The sequence below is a fragment of the Battus philenor genome, unplaced genomic scaffold (genome assembly GCF_028537555.1).
Source record: "Battus philenor isolate CCGP_79_NKW_IND1 unplaced genomic scaffold, ilBatPhil1.0.hap1 SCAF_21, whole genome shotgun sequence".
Taxonomy (NCBI): Eukaryota; Metazoa; Arthropoda; class Insecta; order Lepidoptera; family Papilionidae; genus Battus; species Battus philenor.
Genome location: NW_027181684.1, coordinates 7,584,444 through 7,608,271, shown reverse-complemented (window position 1 = coordinate 7,608,271; position 23,828 = coordinate 7,584,444). Strand labels below are relative to the sequence as shown.

At 32.5% G+C, this 23,828-nt stretch overlaps 3 protein-coding genes across 3 annotated transcripts in view; 1 reads left to right on the top strand and 2 right to left on the bottom strand.

Annotated features, from left to right (window-relative positions):
* Window positions 1-3,135: 3,135 nt before the first annotated feature.
* Window positions 3,136-10,067, bottom strand: LOC137923338 (G-patch domain and KOW motifs-containing protein). Its single transcript, XM_068766564.1, has 6 exons — window positions 9,810-10,067; window positions 9,241-9,523; window positions 7,513-7,601; window positions 6,750-6,924; window positions 4,669-4,801; window positions 3,136-3,624 (listed from the first exon to the last, which is right to left on the bottom strand). Exons 1-6 carry the CDS (start codon window positions 9,926-9,928, stop codon window positions 3,173-3,175), a joined length of 1,251 nt encoding a protein of 416 aa, XP_068622665.1. The 5' UTR covers window positions 9,929-10,067; the 3' UTR covers window positions 3,136-3,172.
* Window positions 10,068-10,761: 694 nt separating this feature from the next.
* LOC137923186 (elongation factor-like GTPase 1) overlaps window positions 10,762-23,828 on the top strand; it is a 94,223-nt gene continuing 81,156 nt past the window's right edge. Inside the window, exons 1-9 of the mRNA XM_068766361.1 lie at window positions 10,762-11,221; window positions 11,723-11,962; window positions 13,815-14,013; window positions 14,512-15,391; window positions 15,465-15,538; window positions 16,815-16,970; window positions 17,644-17,761; window positions 19,154-19,875; window positions 20,403-20,516. Of these exons, the coding sequence (XP_068622462.1) occupies window positions 10,874-11,221; window positions 11,723-11,962; window positions 13,815-14,013; window positions 14,512-15,391; window positions 15,465-15,538; window positions 16,815-16,970; window positions 17,644-17,761; window positions 19,154-19,875; window positions 20,403-20,516 (2,851 nt within the window). The 5' untranslated portion in view covers window positions 10,762-10,873. The remainder of the gene's footprint in view (window positions 11,222-11,722; window positions 11,963-13,814; window positions 14,014-14,511; window positions 15,392-15,464; window positions 15,539-16,814; window positions 16,971-17,643; window positions 17,762-19,153; window positions 19,876-20,402; window positions 20,517-23,828) is intronic.
* The window catches only part of dsx-c73A (doublesex cognate 73A), a 49,007-nt gene continuing 46,437 nt past the window's right edge, over window positions 21,259-23,828 (bottom strand). The window contains exons 4-6 of the mRNA XM_068766362.1: window positions 23,042-23,204; window positions 22,052-22,150; window positions 21,259-21,754 (exon numbers count right to left, since the gene is read on the bottom strand). Coding sequence (XP_068622463.1) covers window positions 21,507-21,754; window positions 22,052-22,150; window positions 23,042-23,204 — 510 coding nt within the window. The 3' untranslated portion in view covers window positions 21,259-21,506. The remainder of the gene's footprint in view (window positions 21,755-22,051; window positions 22,151-23,041; window positions 23,205-23,828) is intronic.

Here is a 23,828-nt window from a genome sequence, read left to right as displayed (position 1 = left end):
TTGACTCTTTCTTATATTTTTTATAATTATAATAAATACAAAAATTTCCCAGCCAACCTACACATATAAATTACACGTTCTGTACATAAAAACGGTTTTACCTATAATTTTGAAACACATATTCCCACACTGTGCATCACGTTTTCATTCGATATTACGATTCTCAAGGTCTTTGTCTCATTTGCTCTATTCAATAGCTACATCTCTATTCTAACTTGCACCTAATAACAGTTGTCAACTTTTTTCCTCAAGTATTTTTTGCTAAACGACGTGATTGTGTCCGCCTAGGCTTAGTGTTTTGTAAAAATATATTATAATTTAATTATATACAGGCTGATTGGGAGTAGGTGCAAAAGCTTTAAAGGTGTGAAATGTATAGTATGTAATATACACTTAGTGAGGTCATAAATACAATTATAATTAAAAAAAATACTTTCACATTTGGAATCTGTCATTATATGATTGTTCAATGCATTTTCTTGTTTTCGCGCCATTAAATTATAAAATGAGCGTTATTAAAATAGAGTATGATAATAAAAAGAACCGATAGCTGTGATTCCATTACATAAAGCAGCCTGCTTCCATGCGCTTGGTATTAGTCAAATGTTTTTCTACCGTGCTATTAATAGGTACAATGAAACCTCCTCTGTTTGTGACAGAAAAAGATCTGGCCATTCGCATAGAGCGCGTACGAAGAAGTCTGTCATAACAGTAAGAGAAAGAATTCAAAGAAATTTTATACAATTTTAATATGTAGCAATCCGAATTTATGAAGTACTTTTTCTTACATCCTTGAAAGGTTATTCACTCTTTCTAAAACTAACTTTTTGGATAACATATACCATACATTAAATAACGGCAAATGAGCCACATATTTATCCTTTTCAAGCTTTTACACCTATTCATAGTCACACTGTCCTAATAAGATTTTTACACAATACACAGGAGCAAAGCCCGCTGAAGCTTTTTTTCTTGCGTCTAATTTCAAACAAAACCAACAGAACTTTGATTCGACTTTCGTACTTATGATAGTGTAATATACAAAAGTGTGGTGAAAGGAGAATGGTGAAAATTATACAGTTGCGGTTGCGGTATGAGTAGGAGATGTATGGATAAGAGCCACACAGCCGATAGGGGGGATTCGTCATATGTTTGTAAACTTATACTTATTCGGGCGGAAAAGTGATTAAATGATCTTGTCATCTGTATTAAAATCAAGGGGTCTCATTTGATCCCTCAAATGCCAAAGCCCATTACGTCCGCACTGAATGCGTGTTACAGTAGTATATTGTTATACAGATTGACATGTTATGTGTTGATGTCAATTAATGTATAGTACACAGTTACCAAAAATTAATGGTTGCAGAAATAATCAATAATGTAATGATAATACAGTAAGACAAAGCGTTTGCATAATTTTGATCAGTAAAGATAAAGTTTATTATTATTTACTATCGGTCTCTGCAGACTTTGTTCGGCAAATATTTATAGGCCTGACGTATTTCAATAGAAAAATAAATTAATGTAATGTAATGTAATTAATCATGAGTAGAAATTACATCATTTCATTACTTCCTATATCAATGCTTTAGGGTACAAAGCTACATAAAGTATTTAGAAAAAAATGCATTAGAAGTTAGAATATTTAGATTCTGTTTCGGTCTTCCTCTGGGCCGAAATTATAAATTAAAATGTCCGGATCAAGCGGAGCGTAGGTATTCAAGATCGTGCCGTGCATAGCTCCATAGTTTTCCCTCCTTATTCGTTGTTGATATTCTATTGTATGCACCGCTGAAGAACGCCCTGATCGATTATTCGCAAGCCATTACAATTTTTTGTAATGTCTTAGTACATGTATATGATTAAAATTTCAAATGAAAAATTATTACAACGACCATATAATTTATCACCATGAAAATAAAACACAAAGGTTGTCCCTGCCTCCCTAAAACTGCTTTCCCACCTTGCCGTGGCGCAGGTGGCCTGGCCACCCACAGTAGTGACGCTAAGCGAACCCTATATGGGTGGATACAAGTGCAGTACAGCAACAAAGCGGCTTGAGTGTGCTCTGAACCATTATTAGCAAAGTCGCGGAGGGAGAGAAGTATCAGTACTAGAAAACAGAGCTCTCTCCCTTCCGCGACTAAACAGAGTTATACCGTGGATGCGAAGGTGAGGTTGTGAGAGGAGTTGAAGGGTCTCAACTACAGTGTACTCGCTCTTTTGTTCTCTTTGGCTTTTGTCTGACGAACTCGAGCGTCTCTTGCTCTAGTTAGATGGGGAGACCAAAAAGTAAGGGGTGCTTGGGCCTAGCGCGGCGTTATTACTTGGGGAAATTTTCTCCCAAGACGGGTTTGCAAGAAATTCGAGATTAAACCCAAAAAATTAATAACAACAAAAAATATTTCAAATCTTAAGATTACATTGTAATATATACTTAATTTTTATTTCTCGTCGCCCACACTGTCATTCGTGTCGAGGAAAGGTTTAATGTATATGTTACACGTGTATTTTGATATGAGGGTCGGTTATTTTAAAATATTGTTATTACCGATACTTATTTCAGCAATTAATTTTTTATAGACAGATCATTTAAAAATAATTAAAAAATGATCTTTATATTTATTGGGTATTACTTATTCTATCATGGTTAATAATTTAAAAAAAATTAGACGGTTAAAAAAAATTGCTAACATAAAAAACCTTTTCATATCAGAGCACAGTGAAAACCAAAACTGCATAAAAGGTCTTATTTTTTCTTCCTTTTTTGTGACCTTAGGTCATTTTGCCCTTATAGGCTTTACAATTTTCGCATATTAGGGTTGACTGAGCACTGCGAGCATGTTTAGTATAAACCTAACGTTGAGTAACTAAGAACTTCTCAGGAACATAGACGCGGGTAGTTTCATACGTATAACATCAGTGGATGTAACATAAAATACGACGGACACTATTCGTTAGTACGTTGATATTGTCGGTCTAAGAACCTATTTATTAACTTTCTACCCCCATCATACACAAAGAGTTAAATAAACACACCAACAAGAGCCGTTCCTTTCGATGATATTACAAGTAATAAATGTTAAAACCATTCAAACACTCTTTAGCAAAATTGAAATAAAAATCATTACAAAAAAAGATTAAAAAAAAACGTTTATTTACAAGATTTAAATTACTTCTTATGTTTGCGGTGGCTCGGTGAGCGATCACGATCTCTCTTTTTCTTTTTGCCTTTCCTTTTTTTGTCAATATCTCGTTTTCCTTTATTGGAACTACTCTTATGTCTCCTTTTTACGTCTTTTTCCGAATCGCTGCTACTGTAACGACTTTGCTTCTTGTGTTTCCTTTTTTTATCTGTCTCAGAGCTAAGAGAGTCGTCACTACTGTACGACTTTTTACGTCTGTTTTTATTTCGATATGAATCATCCTCACTACTAGATAGATCTTGGTTTCGCTTCGCGTCTTTTTGCCTGCCATTGTTATATTTTTCTTTATCATTTCGTGAAGGACTCTCTGTGTATTTAGCTCTATGACTGGATGAGCTTTGCAATGTTGAGTTTGGTCGTGATGCCTTTTGTGTACCACTTCCATCATTATTCTTATATGCTTCATAGGCATCTGCATCTGTTAAAAAAGTTTTCGTTCTTAATTTTTCACACATGTTTCATTCATTGACAGATCTAAAGTTAAAGATATGTAAATAATCTAGTATTATATTTGCAAATTGATATAAATAATTATTTAATGTCTAATACAATACATCTCTTATCGACTTTAAGATCATTCTGCCACCATGTAAATTTCTCGCTATGTAAATTCAATAAATTTCCTCAACACGGATTCTGTCAAAAGGCGTATTACACTTTTTCAAGAGTATATTTATGATGAAGAAATATAGGAATAAATTGTTCTATTTATAAGCTGAAAAAATGTTGTTAAAATAAATAAATAAAAAAACAACAAATCCCACTGAGTTTTTTGTTAATTGTTTTCAGTAGGTGGCATATTACGCTGATGATTATAATTGTAATTATCTCAAACAATAAAGCTATACGAGTACTTTGTCTATGTTTGTTTAATAATTGCTGCAGACCTGAACAAGCGAAACAAACTTAATAGAACCGTATATATTTAAAAAAAAAAAAAAAAAATTATATAATTGGTAATCAGGTGAACACACCATCTCCAACATACCATCTATGAAATCATTTTCATTGTAGTAAACCCTTAGCACACAAACATTTTTTTAAAATTTAGCAATATGTGTCCGATCATCTGGGATCATTTTAGATATGTAGACCAAATTTACTAAGTCAATTCCGAATCAGGTTCATAATTTTTTTTTGCTTCTAATATTTACATGTTATCTCTTAAAATGTTCAGAGTATTTTATTGAAAGTATCTTAAAAGTCTATTAATGGCGTCCTTTGAATATTTTAAAACAAGTATTAACTTCATGTTATATCTACTATATGACGTAGTTCTTATTCAATGTATTCTTTGCAAGGAGCTAGGAGATGTACTTATTATTCTAACGTATTTACTACAAAATGTCCTTAAAACTTTATTTACGTTTGAAAAATATCATACTAAATCAAAACCTTTTTTTTTAAATTTATGTTATGTACATAATTATCATAAGTGAATTGATGACCTTTCGAAACTTACTGATTATTTTCGATTGTTTGTCAAATTCAGATTTCGACACGGGCTGCATCATGAATTCACTTAAATTGACAGTTTCGTTCTTGATGGGAATGTTGACTAGCACTCTGCCATTGTCGTCGTCCAAACTCATAACCTGTAATTAAATGTTTTATTTAATTATTAATACAAATACGTAGTTTCAGCCGGCATAGAGAGATGGAGCTACTTGTTCGTAAACGTATAAAAGAGGCACCGCGCGATAGAGTGGACATTAAAGAAGACTGCAACGACATAACATCAGAAGTGGGATCTAATTAGCACTTTTATAAAGACCTGCAATGAGTAACTACATTCTACTACAAGGAATTCATGAAGGACTTTTTCGCTCTTATTCAAGTTATGGTAAATTTGCTGCAGACGGTAATTTACAACTACCTACATTTGATCGTGATGAAAAAGTGTCATTATTTTTAACCTTATGTTTTTGTGTTAAGTACGTGGCTAAATATCCGTGGACCGAGACAGTTTTGACATAACTTTGAGTAGAGTGCTGAAAGCGCAAGTGTGGACTTAGCTCCCACGGTGCTACTTTCATGTCATGACATTGAAAGATTTTGAGAAAACTTTTCACCACTCGTTACAATATTTCGAAAAATGCTACACTCTCATACAGTGCATACACCAAACTTAAAAAGGATGGATATCATATAACATAACGAAAAAAGCTAAGGCATTCAACCACACAACAAAAATTATTGATTCAAAACGACGCTGGGTTAAAAGATGCACAATGTGGAAAGAGTTCCAAACATATTTTCGTGCGATCTAAAGGAAGATAATAATTTCTTCGTAAGAGATGTTCAAAGATTTGTAATCTAATACTGTAGTAGACTTAACTTGTTAAATAAATCGAGGCATTGGATATTGATTCGACATTTCCTTGCGCTATCAACGTGAATGTGAAGACAACCATTACTACTTTACCTAGTAAGCCGATAAGGCGATGCAGAAGTATTTATATTTGTATCTACGGTAACTATAATACTTTGGTGAGTTCTTTTCACTTTGTTTGACTCGGGAGCATATTTATTCAAAATAACAACACTAGTATTCACTTAGTTATAGATTAGATAAACGATATTTCTTTGTCCATCTGATCTTGCCAATACTCAAACTGTACAAAGTTGCCTCATTGACCTCCGAAAAATATTTTATCATTACTGTTTAAACCCACAGGTGGAATACAGCACGAGACAAAGATAAGAGTAAAAGAGTTGCTTGCTTGCAGGGTCTACACTTAAGATTTCATAATGTTCTAGCCATATTCTTTTGGTTAAAAAGAATGGATAGATTGGAGCATACAAGTTAAAAAGGTATGTACCTGCACATAGCCAGAGGCTTTCATTGGTTACTTAAAACATGTTGCTTATAGTTTCTAGAGCTTTAAGACAGTCTGTTATTTTCAGACGTTTAATCTCTTATATTATTTAAAATAGTACGTAAAAGTGTTTTCTGTCTGTATTGGTTCTACCATAAGTCCAAGTTTGTCAATAATCATGTAACATGAAATTTATAAAATCCTTCATATGATAAAATTTTTCAGGAGTAATATTTCCTTTTCAGTATCCCTGTACATGTGCTAGCAGACCAGACACCACTGGAAAACAGTGAAGCCCTGTAATGTGATGCCGCTGTACGACAATGAAGGCTCTATAATGTGATGTCACTGTAAAAAGTGATGACTGGATTCTTTTTGGGTCAGACCGAGCCGTAATACCAGATTACTTGGGTTCAGCAGTAGCAGAGAGCATAAAAAACGACTATATTAATTCATTTTATCATTTCAGACTATCCATACGAGGACATGTAGAAGCGCAGGATGGCCGTGTCGAAACTCATTATTTTATTAGGTAAACTCCTTGGCAATGTCTTTGTATTTAGATTTTAAAACAGTTAACAAAACTATCAGTTTCAGGACATTGTATCTAAAATGTATATACATGAACCAAAAATGTAAATGCCCTGCTCTTTGGTACATATTTCGGAGCACACAATTTACTGTTTGGAATAAAATATAAATTACTTTTATGACGATGTATTACCTTGCCATAACAACTGCTGTATTTGCCTGTAGTGATTTTAACATAAGCATTCTTAACTATTACTAGTTCCTTGTCATTATCTTTTGATGCATTCTTTTTTTGATTTTCTGTAACCACTTTATCTGCTCCTAGTCCTAGGCCTTTTGGACGCAAATTAGGCAACTTATATTTAGACCTGAAACATTATTAAGCTATTGTTAATTCTAAAAATAATAAAAATTATGACTTTTAATAGGTGTGGACTAGGTGATATAGTTATCAAAAATTTGATTAGTTTTGAATAATGATAAGTTATGTATTTGGGAAGCATCCTGCAATTACCAAAATGTGAATTTTAAAATGCTATTTATACATAAAATAGCTGAATATAGGTCTTAATCATGGTTCTGTTAAAAAATATAGATTTGTTACTTGGGTGCATTTTTACCTAAAATAAGTGTTTGTTTATTACAGAAAGATCTTTTGAAAGGAATTTTGCGATTTGGTGCAACAGATAATTATCCTTTGTTATGAGAATGAGACATCAAATTGCACCTGCTCTTGACCATGAAGAGACCACAAAAATGTTCCTTTTATGAATTTATCTGTTAGCAACTCATTGAAGCTGCATCTAATATTTCTTTGCCAAAAAAAATAGACTGTTAATAAGTACACCAAACAAAGTAAAACAAATTTATGTAATGTACTTTTAAAGTTGGAAGAATTATTGATATTAATTGATTCTGACATTTTATTTGGTTCTCTGTGTCAAAATTGTACCTACTTATCATTTCCAGGTGTCCAGCCCATTCCACGTAGCATTGCCATACCAAACTCCCGTATTGGCACTGCTTCATAATCATCTAAAGATGACTGCAAAGAGAAACAGATCATAAAGTTTCTACAATAAATTTATTTAAGTAAACATCATAAATTATGAGATCTAAAAGGAATATTGGATTGAATATCAGCAATCTTAAGCATAAACATCTGATGTACAGAGATATCAATTATCATATGATAAAACTTAATTTAGATACACCAAGTCTTTTTTTGAATCCTTAATTTTTTAATAATTGTGTTGCCAATGGGTAACCATTGGCAACACAATTAAAAAGCTTATTTAAACAGCACCAAAATCCAATTGTGGGTATACTTAAACCCAGTCCAGTTCATAATAGATAGGTAGGTGAAAAATTGATTTTCATAAGAAAATAATTTAATTGAAATTATTTAGTTTTCTCATTTGCATTATTTTTTTTTTGATGTTGATGTTTGATGTTTTAACATGATTTTTTGCACTCTTTTCTAGAGTAGTAAGCCTCTACTAATACTAAAGACCCTACTACACCTCTACTAAAGTAGTTTACTACGATGTGAAAAAAAGTTGGGTGTACTACTAAATAAAAATGGTTTAATTGCAAAAGTACCTTGCTACCTCTAATATGTAGAAATTGTTAAAAATAATAAGAAAAACTGCCACTCTTTGTAAAAATTCTTTTTAAGGGATAGCTTCAAGAAATTGTAACTTCTTTGGCTTCTTTTAACATTATCTATTTATAATTGAAACAAAATTTTTGAGAAAATATTTTGAATTAGGTATAAAATCTTATCTAATATTTGGCTTCTTTTAACATTATCTATTTATAATTGAAACAAAATTTTTGAGAAAATATTTTGAATTAGGTATAAAATCTTATCTAATATTCATTACTGTTTCATATTTTACTTTGAAAGTTGCAACATGTATGTAATTTTTTAATTGATTCTCCATTGACAATACAGCAATAAATTTATGAAATCATAATGCAAATAGACATGGATATAGTAATATCAGAGGCAGGTGACTGTAAAACAAATTATTTCATTAATTAAAATTAGCAACTAAATTTGTTTTACTTGGATAAATATTATATTTGATTTTTAATTCATTATTAAACATGTGTAGAAAATTGAGAATAGGTAGTTACAACAACTAGATGGTTATAATAATGTACAATTATTTTTTTGCAAGCATTGCAAAATACAGTTTGGCTATTAGCATTCCGCTGACAGCTCTATCAGGCATAAGCATTTTTACATAAATTAAATTTCAGATATCTCTCATCAACATCAAGTAGGTATAAATTAGATCTCCCAGGAAATTGAAAAACTGAGCCCATGAAAAAAATTTATAAAAGAAACTTATGTTGTGATTGAGCATAAGAGTAAACAAGTTGTCTATAACTTGATATACATAAAGCCGTCCGAATTTTGGGATCCAAGTGTGTTAGTGTATAAAGGACAAACCACTGCTAGATTGGTTGCTATTGTCATTATAAAAATTTTATCAGTGTTAGATTTATATAATTATATTTTATAGTCATTTTACATAAAAATAATGTTTGGTAAATATTTGTATCACATTTATTTCTTTTTTTTTAATGTATATTTAAAAATCATGGGTCCATGATATAATTATAATCAGTCATGGTTTTCACAAGATAATAAAAAGCTTAAACGATAGTGATACCTCTTTTTGTCCCTCCAACATCTGATTTGCAGGAACTGCTATTTGTAAAATCTGTTGATCTATTTTTTTCTCCTGTTTAGCCTCTTGTAACAGTTCTCTAACAGCCATTTGATCAATTGTTTCATTTTCTGGATGATTCTGGTTTGTCTCACTTTTATCTCTTTCATCAGTTTCATTGAGAGAATTTTCAACTATTTCTGCTATTTCTTTCAGCCTATCGGTTGCTAAAGTGTTCGGTTTCATGGGTATTATTAGAGGCTTCTCTTCTTTTATGATTTCTTTTCTGAAATATGTTTGATTCATAATGATCAGTATTGGTATTATTAATTGAATGTGTTTTGTTTTAAGTACTGTACTATGTAATAACTATGACTACATACTATGTAAATTTATTGGGTATTTATGCAAATTCATAAGGTATTATTAACAAAAAAAACAAATAATGAAGGCTAACTTTGATCTAAAAATTTTAATTTATTATGTTAGTTGCAATGAAATCTCACTATAACAGACAATATTTCATTTTGTTGTTTTACTGATATGAATTATACATTTCAAAAATATTATACCCGACAATTTTGATGGCATTTTCTTCGACGCTTTCGATGTATTCACGTTGTTCAGTAATAAGAGGCTTTTCTTGTTTTTTCGTTTTTAAAAATCCAAATGATATCTTTTTATTCTCCATTTTGCCTCCAGCTATGGTTAACAAAGGTTATCAACTTAATGATTAAAATATTGTTAGTAAGTTTATTTTATAAGCTTCCCCATTTTTTCATATCTTTCTTAAAAACACAAATATTTATAACCTAACGTTAACAACATAATAAAGCTGTCAACTGAATTAGACATAAAGTGACTTGTGACTTATGAAAGAAGCGTGGTTATAATGTTAATGAATTATGTATAAAGGAACACATCTTGACATTTGTGATATTGTTACTGTTATTTTTATATTATTGTAATTTTTTTTATTTTTATGTTGTCAGATTAACATTAATATAAATAGATAAAATAATTTAAATTGATGTTATTACAGCGTTCTTTTAAGAGTGATTCGTATTGCTGGCCGCTTACAAAATTTCCACCGCCACCAACGACAGCATATCTTATGCAGCGGCACCTACATCAGGTGTTCTTGCTACAACACAGAAAGACGTAGTACCTACTCAGCTTGGGTACAAGACATTCTCGGGTCGTAGAATTAAATTCAAGATTCCGTATGACGTGTGATTTTATTTCATCTCTCATTATGTTTTAAGAGGGTTTCACCACTCCGTGGAAGGAGGGGGGGGGGGTTGATGTAGCATTCATTGAAGAATGCTTCGTATTGCTGGTCACTACGGCCACAATACAATACTTTGTTCAAAATAATTCTTGCACGTTCGAATTTATCATATTTGAGCAAATTTTTTCATATCATTTTCTAGTATCATATCTATTTCCTGACGAAAATGTCACTTATGACTTTGACATGTTTTCCTAATAGTTGTCAAGAGTTATTTCGTACACATTGTGCAATTCAATTTTTACTTTTATGAAAAATCTGGTGATATTGTTTTTTTATTATTAAAAAAGTTATACAAACTTTCTTAACAGTAAGAAAAAAATTGTCTATTTCAATATCGTCAAAATGAGGTTGGTAGATATGTCGAAACTTGTTGATCTACAGAATTCTCCTTCGAATATACGTAATATTTGTATCGTCGCACACGTGGATCATGGAAAAACTACCCTGGCGGATTCCCTTATTTCTCATAATGGTATAATTTCGCAAAGAATGTCTGGTAAACTTCGTTACATGGATAGTAGACCTGACGAACAGGAGCGCGGTATTACTATGAAAAGTAGCAGTATTTCATTATACCATGTATTAGAAAACCAAGATTATCTAGTGAATTTGATAGATTCTCCTGGCCACATTGATTTTTCGAGTGAAGTATCTACGGCAGTGCGTTTGTGTGATGGTGCAATTGTAGTGGTAAGTCTAATTGCATTATAAAACAATTTACAAGTATAATAATTTACATTATCGTCGTCATTTCAGCCATACGACGATCACTGTTTGATATAGACCTGCCCATTAGATTTCCAATACGACTGATTACAAAGGGCATCTGGCATTTTTGGACAACCTAAAGCTATAATTTACTTATTTGTTGATTACTATTTGTTACCATATCCCTTTTATCCAAGTTCAGAGAGTGAAATAATTTTTTTCTTATGGTAACATACACCATGTCAGCTATATTCTTATAAGATCTATAAATGAATGTATTAGTTCCAATTTGGACTAAAGACTGGACTGGGATACACATAACATTTGCTTGTTGGTAGTTAAATTGAGTGAATAAATTAATGAAATGTTTTCATATATATGATTGTTAAGTAGCTGTTAACTTTTATCTTTTTAGATTTTTGCTCTTAGCAAATATATTTTTGATTGTTATTTGTTATAAATTTGTAATTTGTCTCATTATAGGTTGATGTTGTTGAAGGAGTTTGTCCGCAAACAAGGCTGGCCCTCAAGCAGGCATATTCTGAAAACATTAAGGCAGTATTGGTATTAAACAAAATTGATAGACTGATAATTGAAATGAAAATGACTTCACTGGATGCCTATATTCACATCAGTCAAGTACTAGAACAGGTTAATGCTGTTATGGGAGAATTATTTGCATCAGACATTTTAAAAAACGAAGAAAACCTTATTGATCAACAGGTATATAGATTCATATTTGTTTAAGTTAAGCAGATCAGTGTCTCCTAATATGAGGCTCATGCCTCACAGGGGGCAGGAAGGAGGCAATTTGACTGTTAAGAAGGGCAATTTTAATATAGATTTGTCACAATTTTTGCAACCCTTTTGCTTTAATATAAAAATTATGTTTGTTAAATACAGGGGACTAAGAATTTTAGAAAAGGCTATGGGTGAGGCATGGCACAAAAAATGGTTATCATGTAGGAGGCTTCATTTACTAACTAAAAGAAAAATTAACAAAAGGAACGCATAGTTTCTGCACAAGCAGCACATATTTTTTTTGAACAAGTATGATAGTTATCCATTTCTCTCACCCATTGGTTAAAACCTTTTTAAGAGTTATTTTCCTTTAAAAACAATTTATAAATGTCTCTTTCCATAATAATATTTTAAAAATAAACATGGAAATGAAAACTCTGACTTCACAGAAGTATTATAAAAGAGTGTCGGGTAAACTACAATTAATGTTGATTAACTTTAAATATGATTATGATATTTTTCAAATACACTTATCCCCTGATTTACACGGTACTTGTTTTACATGGTTTTCCAAAAAAGTTTTTTTTTATTTTAATAACTGATTTTATTGACATCTCTCATAATGTTAATATTTCTGCTTCAAACATCGAATCGGCACAAATAATTTCGAGTGATGAAAGTAAATTCAAACCTTCGATTCCAAAAAAAAGAATGAGACTAATTTCTTTTTTGTTCTTCTGTTTAAGGTATATTGTAATTAAATATAAATAAAACAGTTTTTCCGTAATATACTAAATATTTTAACTTGTCAATGCATTTTATTTTTATTTCTGTGTACACCTAAAATTATTGAAAAAAAAAATAACAACTGTTAATTAGCAAAATCATGCATTTTCTGCAAGTTTTTCTATTTACACGGTTTTGACTTGAAAATTTTTAATTTTTGATTTACATGTTTTACTCAGGAACGTATCTACCATGTAAATCAGGGGATAGGTGTAATCTTATTGCATTCAGTAAATTTTGGGATATTAAGGTACCTATAAACCCCGAACTGGAAAAGTATCATGACACTTTAATTTTGCATCAATATACCAATTTTTATTAGTGATTAAAAGACCTATAGAAAAATGTCGTCCATTTTTCTATAACTTCTTTTTAGTTGCTCTGACAACTATCATCATGATGTAATCCTATAGACGCCCACTGTAAGGTATAGTCCTGCCCCAAAAATTGCTTCAATGGCAGGTCTTCCACTGTCCTTATTCAGTGACTTCCCGAAACCTTTACTAAGTGGGGGGCCTACCCACGCCGCGTCTATCGGCTCTGCTAAATTATTAATCTATTTATTATAACTCTCATAATATTTTCTATCCTGAACACTACTTACTACCTCATTGTATGAAGTTAAATTGTTGTTTACCAAACATGATACACAAAAATAATCCATTCAGTTTTATGTTAAAGGTATAACATGAGAAACCAATATCTGCCCAGTGCATTTTTTGTAGTTTTTGATATTTAGTCAAAAAATGTGATTAGTGAACTAATCATTTGTTTAATAAGATTTTTGTACAAAACAACTTTTCTTTATATATATTTAAAATAATCTTATAATGTGAAGGATTTTTAGGTGACACTAAAGCTTGGGATAATTTGCTCTACCATTATAAAAGAAAGGCATTAATTTATGTAATTTATTCAAATGAAATAAATTGATGCATTCTTTTGCAATAAATAAGTATTTGTAAGAAATTGATAGGATACAATACAATAAACTTCTGAATATGGTATTTCTGTTTCCCTATTATACATGATATTTTTACTTTTATAGCAAAATGAGCAAACTGTAATAAAGGAACCTCATTGTAGCAATGATAACAATATCTATGACTGGACTTCGGCTTTAGAAGATGCAGATGATTCAACTCTTTACTTTTCACCTGAACAAGGAAATGTAGTTTTTGCCAGTGCTATAGATGGATGGGGGTTCACTATACAGTCCTTCGCTAAATTGTTTTCTGATAAACTTGGTAAGTACAGACATGACTATCAATAACATGTGGTTTAAACTGGTCAATTCTATAGTTCATATATACATTGAAATAATGAACTTATTGCCAAGTCAAACTTCCCAATCAAATGTTATTTAATACTACTGGACTATTTGTTGACATTTGTTAATTTCGAATCTAATTTTTATACAGCCTTAAAACTCAACTCGGTGACATTATTAACTAAATGGTGCTGCCATTTTGCCAAATTGTGCATGGATATGTTAATAAAATAATCGGCCTGCGTTGTCATGGTGGAAGCCAATCAAATAATATTTTTAATTTTTTGAAATTGTCTTATAGTAGAGGCGGCCAAAATCCTTTTTTATTAATAGTCCGGGTCCATTTCTTAAAATTTAAAATTATGTAACCCACGCAAAAAATTGTCGATTTTAAAATAAATTATCATTATAAATATTATATTATCGAGAAATATTGTGTATAAACATTGTTATAATTAAGCCTAAAATATTTTAGGTGTTAAAGAAGAAATTCTTCGGCGCGTTTTATGGGGTGATTTTTATTTGAATCCCAAAACGAAACGTTTTATAAAAGGAGCGCAAGAAAAAGCGAAGAAACCTCTTTTTGTACAACTAGTTTTTGATAATTTATGGAATGTTTACGAGACTATAGTTCTCAGAAACGAGAAAGCAAAAGTTTCTCTAATTTGTGAAAAACTTGGCATTAAACTTAGTACAAGGGATTTACGTCATACAGACAGTCGAATACAACTCCAGTCTTTAATGACTCAGTGGTTGCCTTTATCGCACGTAGTACTTAATATGGTGTGTACAAAGTTACCATCACCAAAAGAGATATTGCCAGAAAAAGTTGAGAAGCTTATGAGTTCACAAATACGAGATTTTGAGTCTTATCATCCTGATACGAAAAAACTCAAGGATGACTTTTTAGCCTGTGATAGTAGTGATGATAGACCATTGATTATTTTTGTATCAAAAATGTTTAGTGTAGACAAAAATACTTTGCCGGAGAACAAACCTAAAGTATTATCTTCAGAAGAGATGGCTCTGAGAAGAGAGCGTGCAAGGCAGATGCGTCAAGATCAAAAACAGAATGTAACTCATTCAGAATTGTCAGCCAAAGACAACGATAAAGTTGTTCCTAATGATAATCCAGAAAAATGCGTAGAAGATGAGATTGAAAAAGAAAACGTGGAACAACCTGCATTTATAGCATTTGCTAGAATATTTAGCGGTAAAATTAAAAAAGGCGCCCGATTATATGTTCTGGGACCTAAACATGATCCAAATAAAGCCCTTAATTTATTTGACTTAAATATCGATGCCAGTAAGAAACTCAAAGACTTGCAAAGTAACGAACACATCACTATTGCCGAGTGGGTAACTTTTTTTATTTTACAATGAAACTTTTATATTTTATGTCCTTATAATTTTGTTTTATAATTACAGAGTGAAATCCTTGTACATGTTAATGGGAAGAGAACTGGAAGAAATTGATCAAGCTGTTGCAGGAAATATAATAGGTAAAGTGAATGTTTTATTGTTTTATGGTCATTGTTAGAAATGTACATTATACAAATGTAATAAATGTCATAAAGGAGGATGATAAACAAAGTAAATTTTACTAAAAGTAACAAAGTACACTCGTGATGCTAATAATAGGTTGCTTTAAAAAAATAAAATTATTTATGCAAAAACCATCATAGAGCTGTTCTGTTGTTTCTGATGATGTTTTGGTTGCTAGCCTCAAAAAGCTTCTTCGGTTAATAAAATTTACAGACCATATCCGTGTAGGTGTATAGTATAGGGAATGAAGTGTGTAGGGTGGGAGGCGAGGACTACTCGGTGGTCGGTGTGGGTGCAGACCGCCCCTCCCCTCCTGACCGCCCCCGCTTGAACGCGGTCCAAGTAGTTGCGGCCGCAGGCATCGTGAGTATGAGAGTTGTGTTTGCGGTGTTACGTCGCACCAGCCGGATCTTGTTTGTGTATCGTAGCGAAGAACGCGGGAGAAATTCATTAAAGAGTGGCGAGAAGCGCCGGTTGTAGAGCAGTTGGCAGAGCAGTCTTTGCCATGACCCCCCTTACTAATAATAGAGGTCTTTATATGGCTTTGTTTACTGTCCCCTATCATTTATCTTTATTCAGAGCAATTTTCTCCCACAATTTTAATGGCGTTGAGAGGGCATTCTCTTGATCTGTTTACTGTAAAACTACTCTACCTTTGGATCTTGAATAATTCACTTAAAATCATGGCGAGATAGCTTCGAATTTTTTTCTTTATACGTGATTAAAATATTTTAAATATAGACAAAGATGTTTTACTAAACCTTGGAGAACATAGGTAGTGTTGTGGTGCTTATCGATGTTTTCCGTTCATCCTATTTACCATCTATGTCTCTGCGTCGGTAATCAATACACTACTACTAATAATAATTTTAACTAAGTAAAATTAATATCATCTCCCCCAAACATCTCCATGATGACCGGCCCGCATCCAGCCACTTCTCGCAACCTTAATTTAGTCTTCGGTTCACCCAGTGGAGAGTCTACTCTTGCCGCGTCTAAGCTTTTGGCCGCACCGGTCATCATTTGCACGACCGAAGTACCCCGCCCATTATCACCTCAGACTACCAATTCGTCGAGCTACGTTAGTGACCTTGTTCTTGCTGTTCTGCGGATTTCCCCATTTCAGAGTCGATCTCGCAGCATTTCAGATTTCAAATATGGCAGAGGTATATACAAATATTTCACTTACGAATTGTAATAATTGCTATTTTAATAGTTTATTTTTATTTACAGGTATAGGTGGCTTGGATGAATATATACTTAAAACGGCAACGTTAAGTAGTACTATAGCATGTCCAGCTTTTTGCGAAATTCAATACGCAGCTGTGCCTATACTGAGGGTGGCGGTAGAACCGACTTATCCTTCGCAGCTGCCACAACTAGTTAAAGGTTTTTATTCAACTTTAATAATGCTGAAATGAATCAGCGTAATATTTTTAATTCGTAATTTTATGTTATTGACGTTGTGAAAAAAAATCAAATGAATAAAATGAAAATTTTGCCCACAACTGCTTACCCACCAAGAAAATTTGACTAGTGTTGTGTGAAGTAACTTGCATGGCTGTTCCGTATGGAATTCGCATGAGGTTTGCGTTATGAGTTTTAAATTGCGATGCAGAGGCACCAGAGGGGGTTCAATCTGGGCTCGAGGATTTCTGTAGCTAATCTGCTGTCAATTTTAAAGGCGATGGTCATGTGAGAAGCTGCGGCAGATACTCCTGGAACGGTAACCCGTGCAGTAGGCAGGCCTCGCTGACGTCTGCTTGTGAGCTACGCGAGTTCTTCAGTCGATATATATTTCAATAGCAAACACAGTTATCTTACTGACTTTCTATTATTGTAAAGTAATAAGATTTTACCAAAAACAGTTTTGTACTATTCGGTGAAACTTAAAAAAGACCGTCGCCTTGCAATGATGATAATACGTAACTACGACGCGTCAATGTAGCAACAATGTTTTTATATAGCGATCATGAACAGAGATTTTTATTAAAATTACATTTTTTGTGAATATTAATGGTTTCAAAAATATGTGACATACTTATGTAGATTGCCTTTCCAGGACTAAAACTTTTAAATCAATCTGATCCGTGCGTCCAAGTAATTTTGCAAGAGACCGGCGAACACGTCCTAGTTACAGCGGGTGAAGTGCATCTTCAGAGATGTTTGGAGGATTTAAAGTAATTATTTTCCTTTTTAATCGTTCATCTTTACCTTTGTACAATTAACTTAAGATAGAACTTTCTGAAGAAACAAATCAAAGCACAAATTATCTAAAAACACAGAAAGCAATATTTTTTTATTACTAAATAAAAAAAGAAAATCATCGTTATCGTTGCACTTGTAGGAGGTCAACTGCTGAACATATGTCTGGTACAAATATTTCCAATAAGACCGGTTGAAAGTGGCCTGCACCCAGCGTCATCCGACGATCATAACAATAATTGGCACACGCCTAATACGACAAAGTTTCACAGAATCTTTTTATATTCAGCTAACAACGCAACCACTTCTAGAGGTAACACTCTCCACCTCGTGGATAGACGCTTTACGCTGCATTTACCGGTCCGTAGTCTTCGAGTCACCTAGACTTATCAATCCGCTGGACTATGTCGGTTACATTCATTCATTTACAAATCTTATTCCTGATTCCAAATATTAGAAAAATTTCGAGAATAGACCTTTACATGGCTCGTTCAGTAGCTGTGAGCTTGCGTGAGAGACCACGTTTCAGTAAAAAACAAAATGTTTCACACGTTGTCAACATGTTTTAATTAAATAGCAGTGATTTTAATTTAACGTAATTTTGATTTTTGTATGTTCGTGAATTGTGAACTAAACTACTTCATACAGTGTTTCAAACATTATAAATAAATCAGATAATAAAACTCTTATGTATACACCAATACTTCGCTCTGCGACGTTTCGTTTTGCGTTTTTTTCATAGTTGCGTCGCTGCTTAATTAGTACTAATTTTCACTGTGTGTCGTTAGATTTTCGAGGTTGCGTTGTTTTGGGTTCGAATCTTTATTTTTTTTTCTAAAAGATGGGAACACTTTTGTTTCTAATTGCGCCATCCATCAAAACTCGGGGATTCTCTGTCTAACTAAAAACGCGTAATTTGAATACAGTTTTATTTTCACTTTGTTTTGATAATTTTAGAGTTCAGTTTCAATTACGTAGTGTGTTGTAATGTAGTGTGTTGTGCTTTTTTTTTAAAGATAATAATAAATTTATAAATTTTTACATGTTGTTTCTGGTTACAAAAAAGGTAAATATTTTTCCAATTTATTTATTGGCCGAGTTTGTTTTTTAAATGTTTACTTTGTTCAATTTTTTTTTAAAAGTAGTATTTTCGTAACCTTGGAACCTATCTTCGATCTTTACATGGTTTGCTATAGAAAATATTAATTCACTTTGCGGCGTTTCAATTTGCGTCGTGATTTTTTGGCACATAACTACGACGCAAAGTGAGGTATTGGTGTAATATATTTAATTTCTCCATAGTCGATATGCAAGTAAAATTAGGAAAAGTTATAATTCCAATATTATTAGTGAAATTATACTTACAGAAACATTTACGCAAAAATACCTCTTTCCGTTTCGGAACCAATTGTACCGTTTCGTGAAACTATTATCGACCCACCAAAATTAGACATGGCCAACGAAGAAATCGATTCGCAAAACGTGGACAAGGGTTGTAACTCAATCAAAGACCCCGTGATAACCATATACACTAGTAACAAGCAGAGCAAAATAAGAATAAGAGCCAAGCCTCTACCTAGAGAAATAACTAACCTTTTAGATAAGTCAGCAGATCTACTCAAAACTTTATCGCAACATATAAAAATGCTACAAGGTTCATCTAAAAATGAAAATGTAGAAAATAAAATGGAAAAGTTACAAGTGAATGGAGCTAAAAATGAATTATCCGAACGAATGTTAAAACTTATCGAAGTATTTAAAAGTGAACTTAATGCTATTGCAAAGAAATTAGGTACAGAATGGAAAGATATTATTGATCAAATGTGGTCTGCTGGGCCGAGAAATTGTGGCCCAAACCTACTCCTTAATCAAACAGCTGATTACAGAACAAAGTATCTATATCACGATAAAGAAATAGAATTCGATTCTAGATTTGAATACGAGACTAGTTTTGTGAATGGATTCCAGTTAGCAACTCTTGCAGGACCGTTATGTGAAGAGCCAATGATGGGAATTGCTTTTTGTGTCGAAGAGTGGACGTTAGAAAACTGTCAAGAGGATACAAGTCATACCTTTGGACCTCTTTCAGGTAATTGTTTTTCTTAGTACGTCAAATGATCTTCCTTCAAATGGAAGAGAACTTTCCTCTTTATTAACTTTATTTTTTATTCTTTATTGCATACCTTTCGGTTGTTCTATAATAATTATTATGATGAAAACTTAATAGACCTGTTAATGCAAATAGTTCCTCCAATTTCAGAGTAATTCAATAGTGTATGAACCACACATTTTTTCGCAGTACAACAAACGTCGTGTTTTGTTTTGAACGATGTCCAGAGAGATGTATACAAGTGGTTAAGTGATTAGTACTTTAGTACATTTTACTTAACCGTAAATTTTGAGTTTTGAATTACCTTAAATCAAATTTTATCTGCAAAGTTTATTATCGTTATTTTAGCCAAAAGACGACCACCGCTGAACAAAAGCCTCTTCTATAGATTCCTAATACGCTCCCATTTATGGTTAAAATGATTATGGTTGAAAGCAATTTTCATCTAAAGTTTTCCGACGACCTTATACCTTATTACCTTATCAAGGTCAGGTTTGCAATCTCAGGTCAAATCATGTCGGCCGTGAAAGAGGCTTGCAGAAGGGCTTTCCAAGTTCAACCTCAACGTCTGATGGCTGCTATGTACTCGTGTGATATCGTCGTAGATCAAAAAGTCTTGGGTAAGTTTTTTTAGATAATTTACAGGTGCAACTATTGTTGAAAATTTGATGTTGGACTTTTATAAATAGTATTCGCCGGATACAGTAAACACTAGAAAATGTACATCTAATTTCATTGGTTAGTGATAATGTGCTAAAGTTGCGTCTACTCACTTTGTTTGCCATCTCATGTATACAACTTTTCGTGGTTTTGGACAGGTGTAAAATAGCTTATAGTACTTACTGTAACATTTCATTAAAATTGTTTACGCCCATAACAATTATCAGTTCCTTTCATTTGCTTGGAAAAGTGCGGCTAAGTTGCTACCTTAAATCTAACAGTTTAGCCTAATAATTAAAACACAATGTTTTTTTAAAAAATCTAATTTTGTAATTACAAATATTGCAATTATCACTCATATTTACAAATCAATTTTTATTCATGTTTTGTTATAAATAATTTTACGAACTAATTCTTAAATAATTATAAATGCATCGAACTACATAATAATACTTCCTAATTTAGAACACTTATCACATAATTGCGTGTACATTCAAGTTATAATTCATGTTTTATACTTCTGGTTATATCATCGTTAAAATATTTAATTTGGTGGGGAAATATATCTTAAATGTAGGTTTAACGTCACCCTAATTCAATACTGGATTGTATTTGTGAAAAATGTACAATGCAACAATTGATTATTACAAGTACTACACAAGGATTATAAATACGACCATACTCATTATCTGATTACCGGCTTAAAATGCTAAATTAAAAGCTTATGCAGAGAAATGCATCAGATAGGAAACGCACGAAATGCACATGGGTAGCAAACATTTTAAATCAAATATTCTAAACGATTCACAAAAATGTATATGTTCATTCAAAGCAACTAGATATTGAATCCATTAATAAAGTTTTTCGTTGAGTTCAAGAAGGCGTATGTTTAAATTGGTTACAAAAAGGCCTATTTGAACTCAACATACCTTTTCTAAAATACAATTGATTTAATTGGTCCAGTGTAAGGATTGAGCGAGTTCCGTGACTTTGTACCAAGGAAACGGTGGGTTTCCTTGTGCCATTCTTCGCATGCGCGCTGCTCTGGACCTCCTGTTGTAGTAGTTAGAGTCTAAGTAGCTATGAGATTGGAACCGATTGTACACGGGCTTGTCGGGGTATGAATGCGGCTGGGAATAATCCACTTTATAAGCGCTGGTGGTGCTTTGCGCACTTGTGTATCTATTTCCTTTATAACCTGTATGGACAACAGACGATAGGTTTAAGTAAAAAAATAAGAAAGGAAAAATGTGATATTTATCAAGGAACGCTTAATTTTCCCATTTAAATTAAAATACCAACCCAGTACATTTAATAAATGCTTTACTAAAAATTCTCTGATGTATTGTTTATTTTGCAAAAAAAATTAAGCTTGTATCGTAGAATAGAAAAAAAAATAGTTTACGACACTTTCGTATTTTAATATAGTTCATAAATTTTAATTTGAAAACAAAACCATGTTCCATAAACAAAAATTAGTAATAAGAATACGAACCAGATTGATAGCTAGGAGCGGGGCGTACACACATCATTCCATACACTCTAATTCCAGGCACGGAAGCATAAGTAGGTTGATCATGAGTCATTGGTCCTTCTGGAAATGTCAAATGTGTAAATATGAGAGAAATGTGTGTGTGTATATATATATATATATATATATATATATATATGTATATATATATATTAATTATTTTATGCAAAACCCATAAGTAAAGAACATCTGAGAATGATCTATTAACGGATAAACGTGGAATTTTTCTTTGAGCTGTCAAGTAAAAAGTACTTTAATAGAATTTTTCATGAAAGTAATATAGGTACTCCTTTAGGTAAGAGGATACACACCTACCATTAAAAGTGCAGTTCTCAGAAGAGAGAACATCTCATAACCTTGTTTTTCATATAACTGCAACGTTTAGTCTTTTGCAAAAAAGACACTATTAAATTAATTATCAAATAATAAATAGAATTTTTCGCTTTATAAATGAATGATTACAACGGAACTGAAATTTTATAACAAATGTCTCACTTAATGTGGTAACTGAAGTTTATACAGATTACAGTACATATACAGATTCGTACATGAAGCTAATCATTGAAAAAATCGCCCTATTAATTCCAGAATATATTAGTTTCAGCCAGTCCACCGTTGGATATGGGTCTCCACCATATATTTTTAATAAGATCGGTTGACAGCTGCCTGCATCTAGCGTCTCCCGCGGACTTTAACAAAGTCTGACCAGTTTGTGGGCGTATCTTTTTAGCTGTGTTTGCTGGCCCGTAGACTCCACTCTAGCACCTTAAACTTTACCCCAGTGACGATCTCAATATTATCACCATTATCATCTTATCCACCACTAGGTAGATATCCACTGCAAGGCATTGGCTTCCTCAGAAAAACGCCACGATGACTGTTCTTGCGGCCATCTGCTATGTGACAATAATATAAAAATAGTTAGAATATCACGTTTTGAATTTGGAATTATACCTAAAATATGGCTTTCCGGGCAACGGCAAATAACCAGGTAATGCGACTTTCCAGTTCTAATATTTTGCAGTGCTAACAGTGACCAGTCTCGAGGGGCTCGGCATTCTCGCATTTCAGAAACGGCTTCGCAAGTTTTCACTAAAGTCACTGCTTTCTTCGCGTACTGAAAAAAATACTTATTATTTATATTTTTTGTTATAAGGAATAAACATCACCGTAATTTTAATTTTAAATTTAAATTAGATTATCTCCAAAATACTTTGTCTAGTATAAAATTGGCATTGATTATTGGCATCTTCAATCTTTGTACGATTTAAGGTGTTTACAGCTTCTCCTGATTTGCGATGAAACGTAGCAAATTGCGCTTTACCAGGACGTTATCGACATTAAGGTGTTTTTCACACAGGAACTAAACTAGTAGGCTGTTTCAGAAACTTCGGAATCTCTTATATCGCTTGATTGCTCCAATCTTCACGGATTTAATGACCTATCAACTCATGCCTTTGAATAATAAATTTGAATATAAAAATGGGACAGGAAACTTCGTTCAAGTTTCTAAGCCTTCTAGTTCCGAAGATATCGTGATGGGATAGTGCATAGGCGGACACCTATGATGTCTTTTTGAACAAGGTGTACCATACCTTTATTGTCATCAAATGGGCTATACGTTTACCTCATTAAAGCTTCTAAACATATTTCTAATCAAATTTTTTAAATGTACATAATAAATAATGTAATTACTTTAAACAATAGTTCTCTTGTTACTTCTTTTCTTGTAATTATTAAT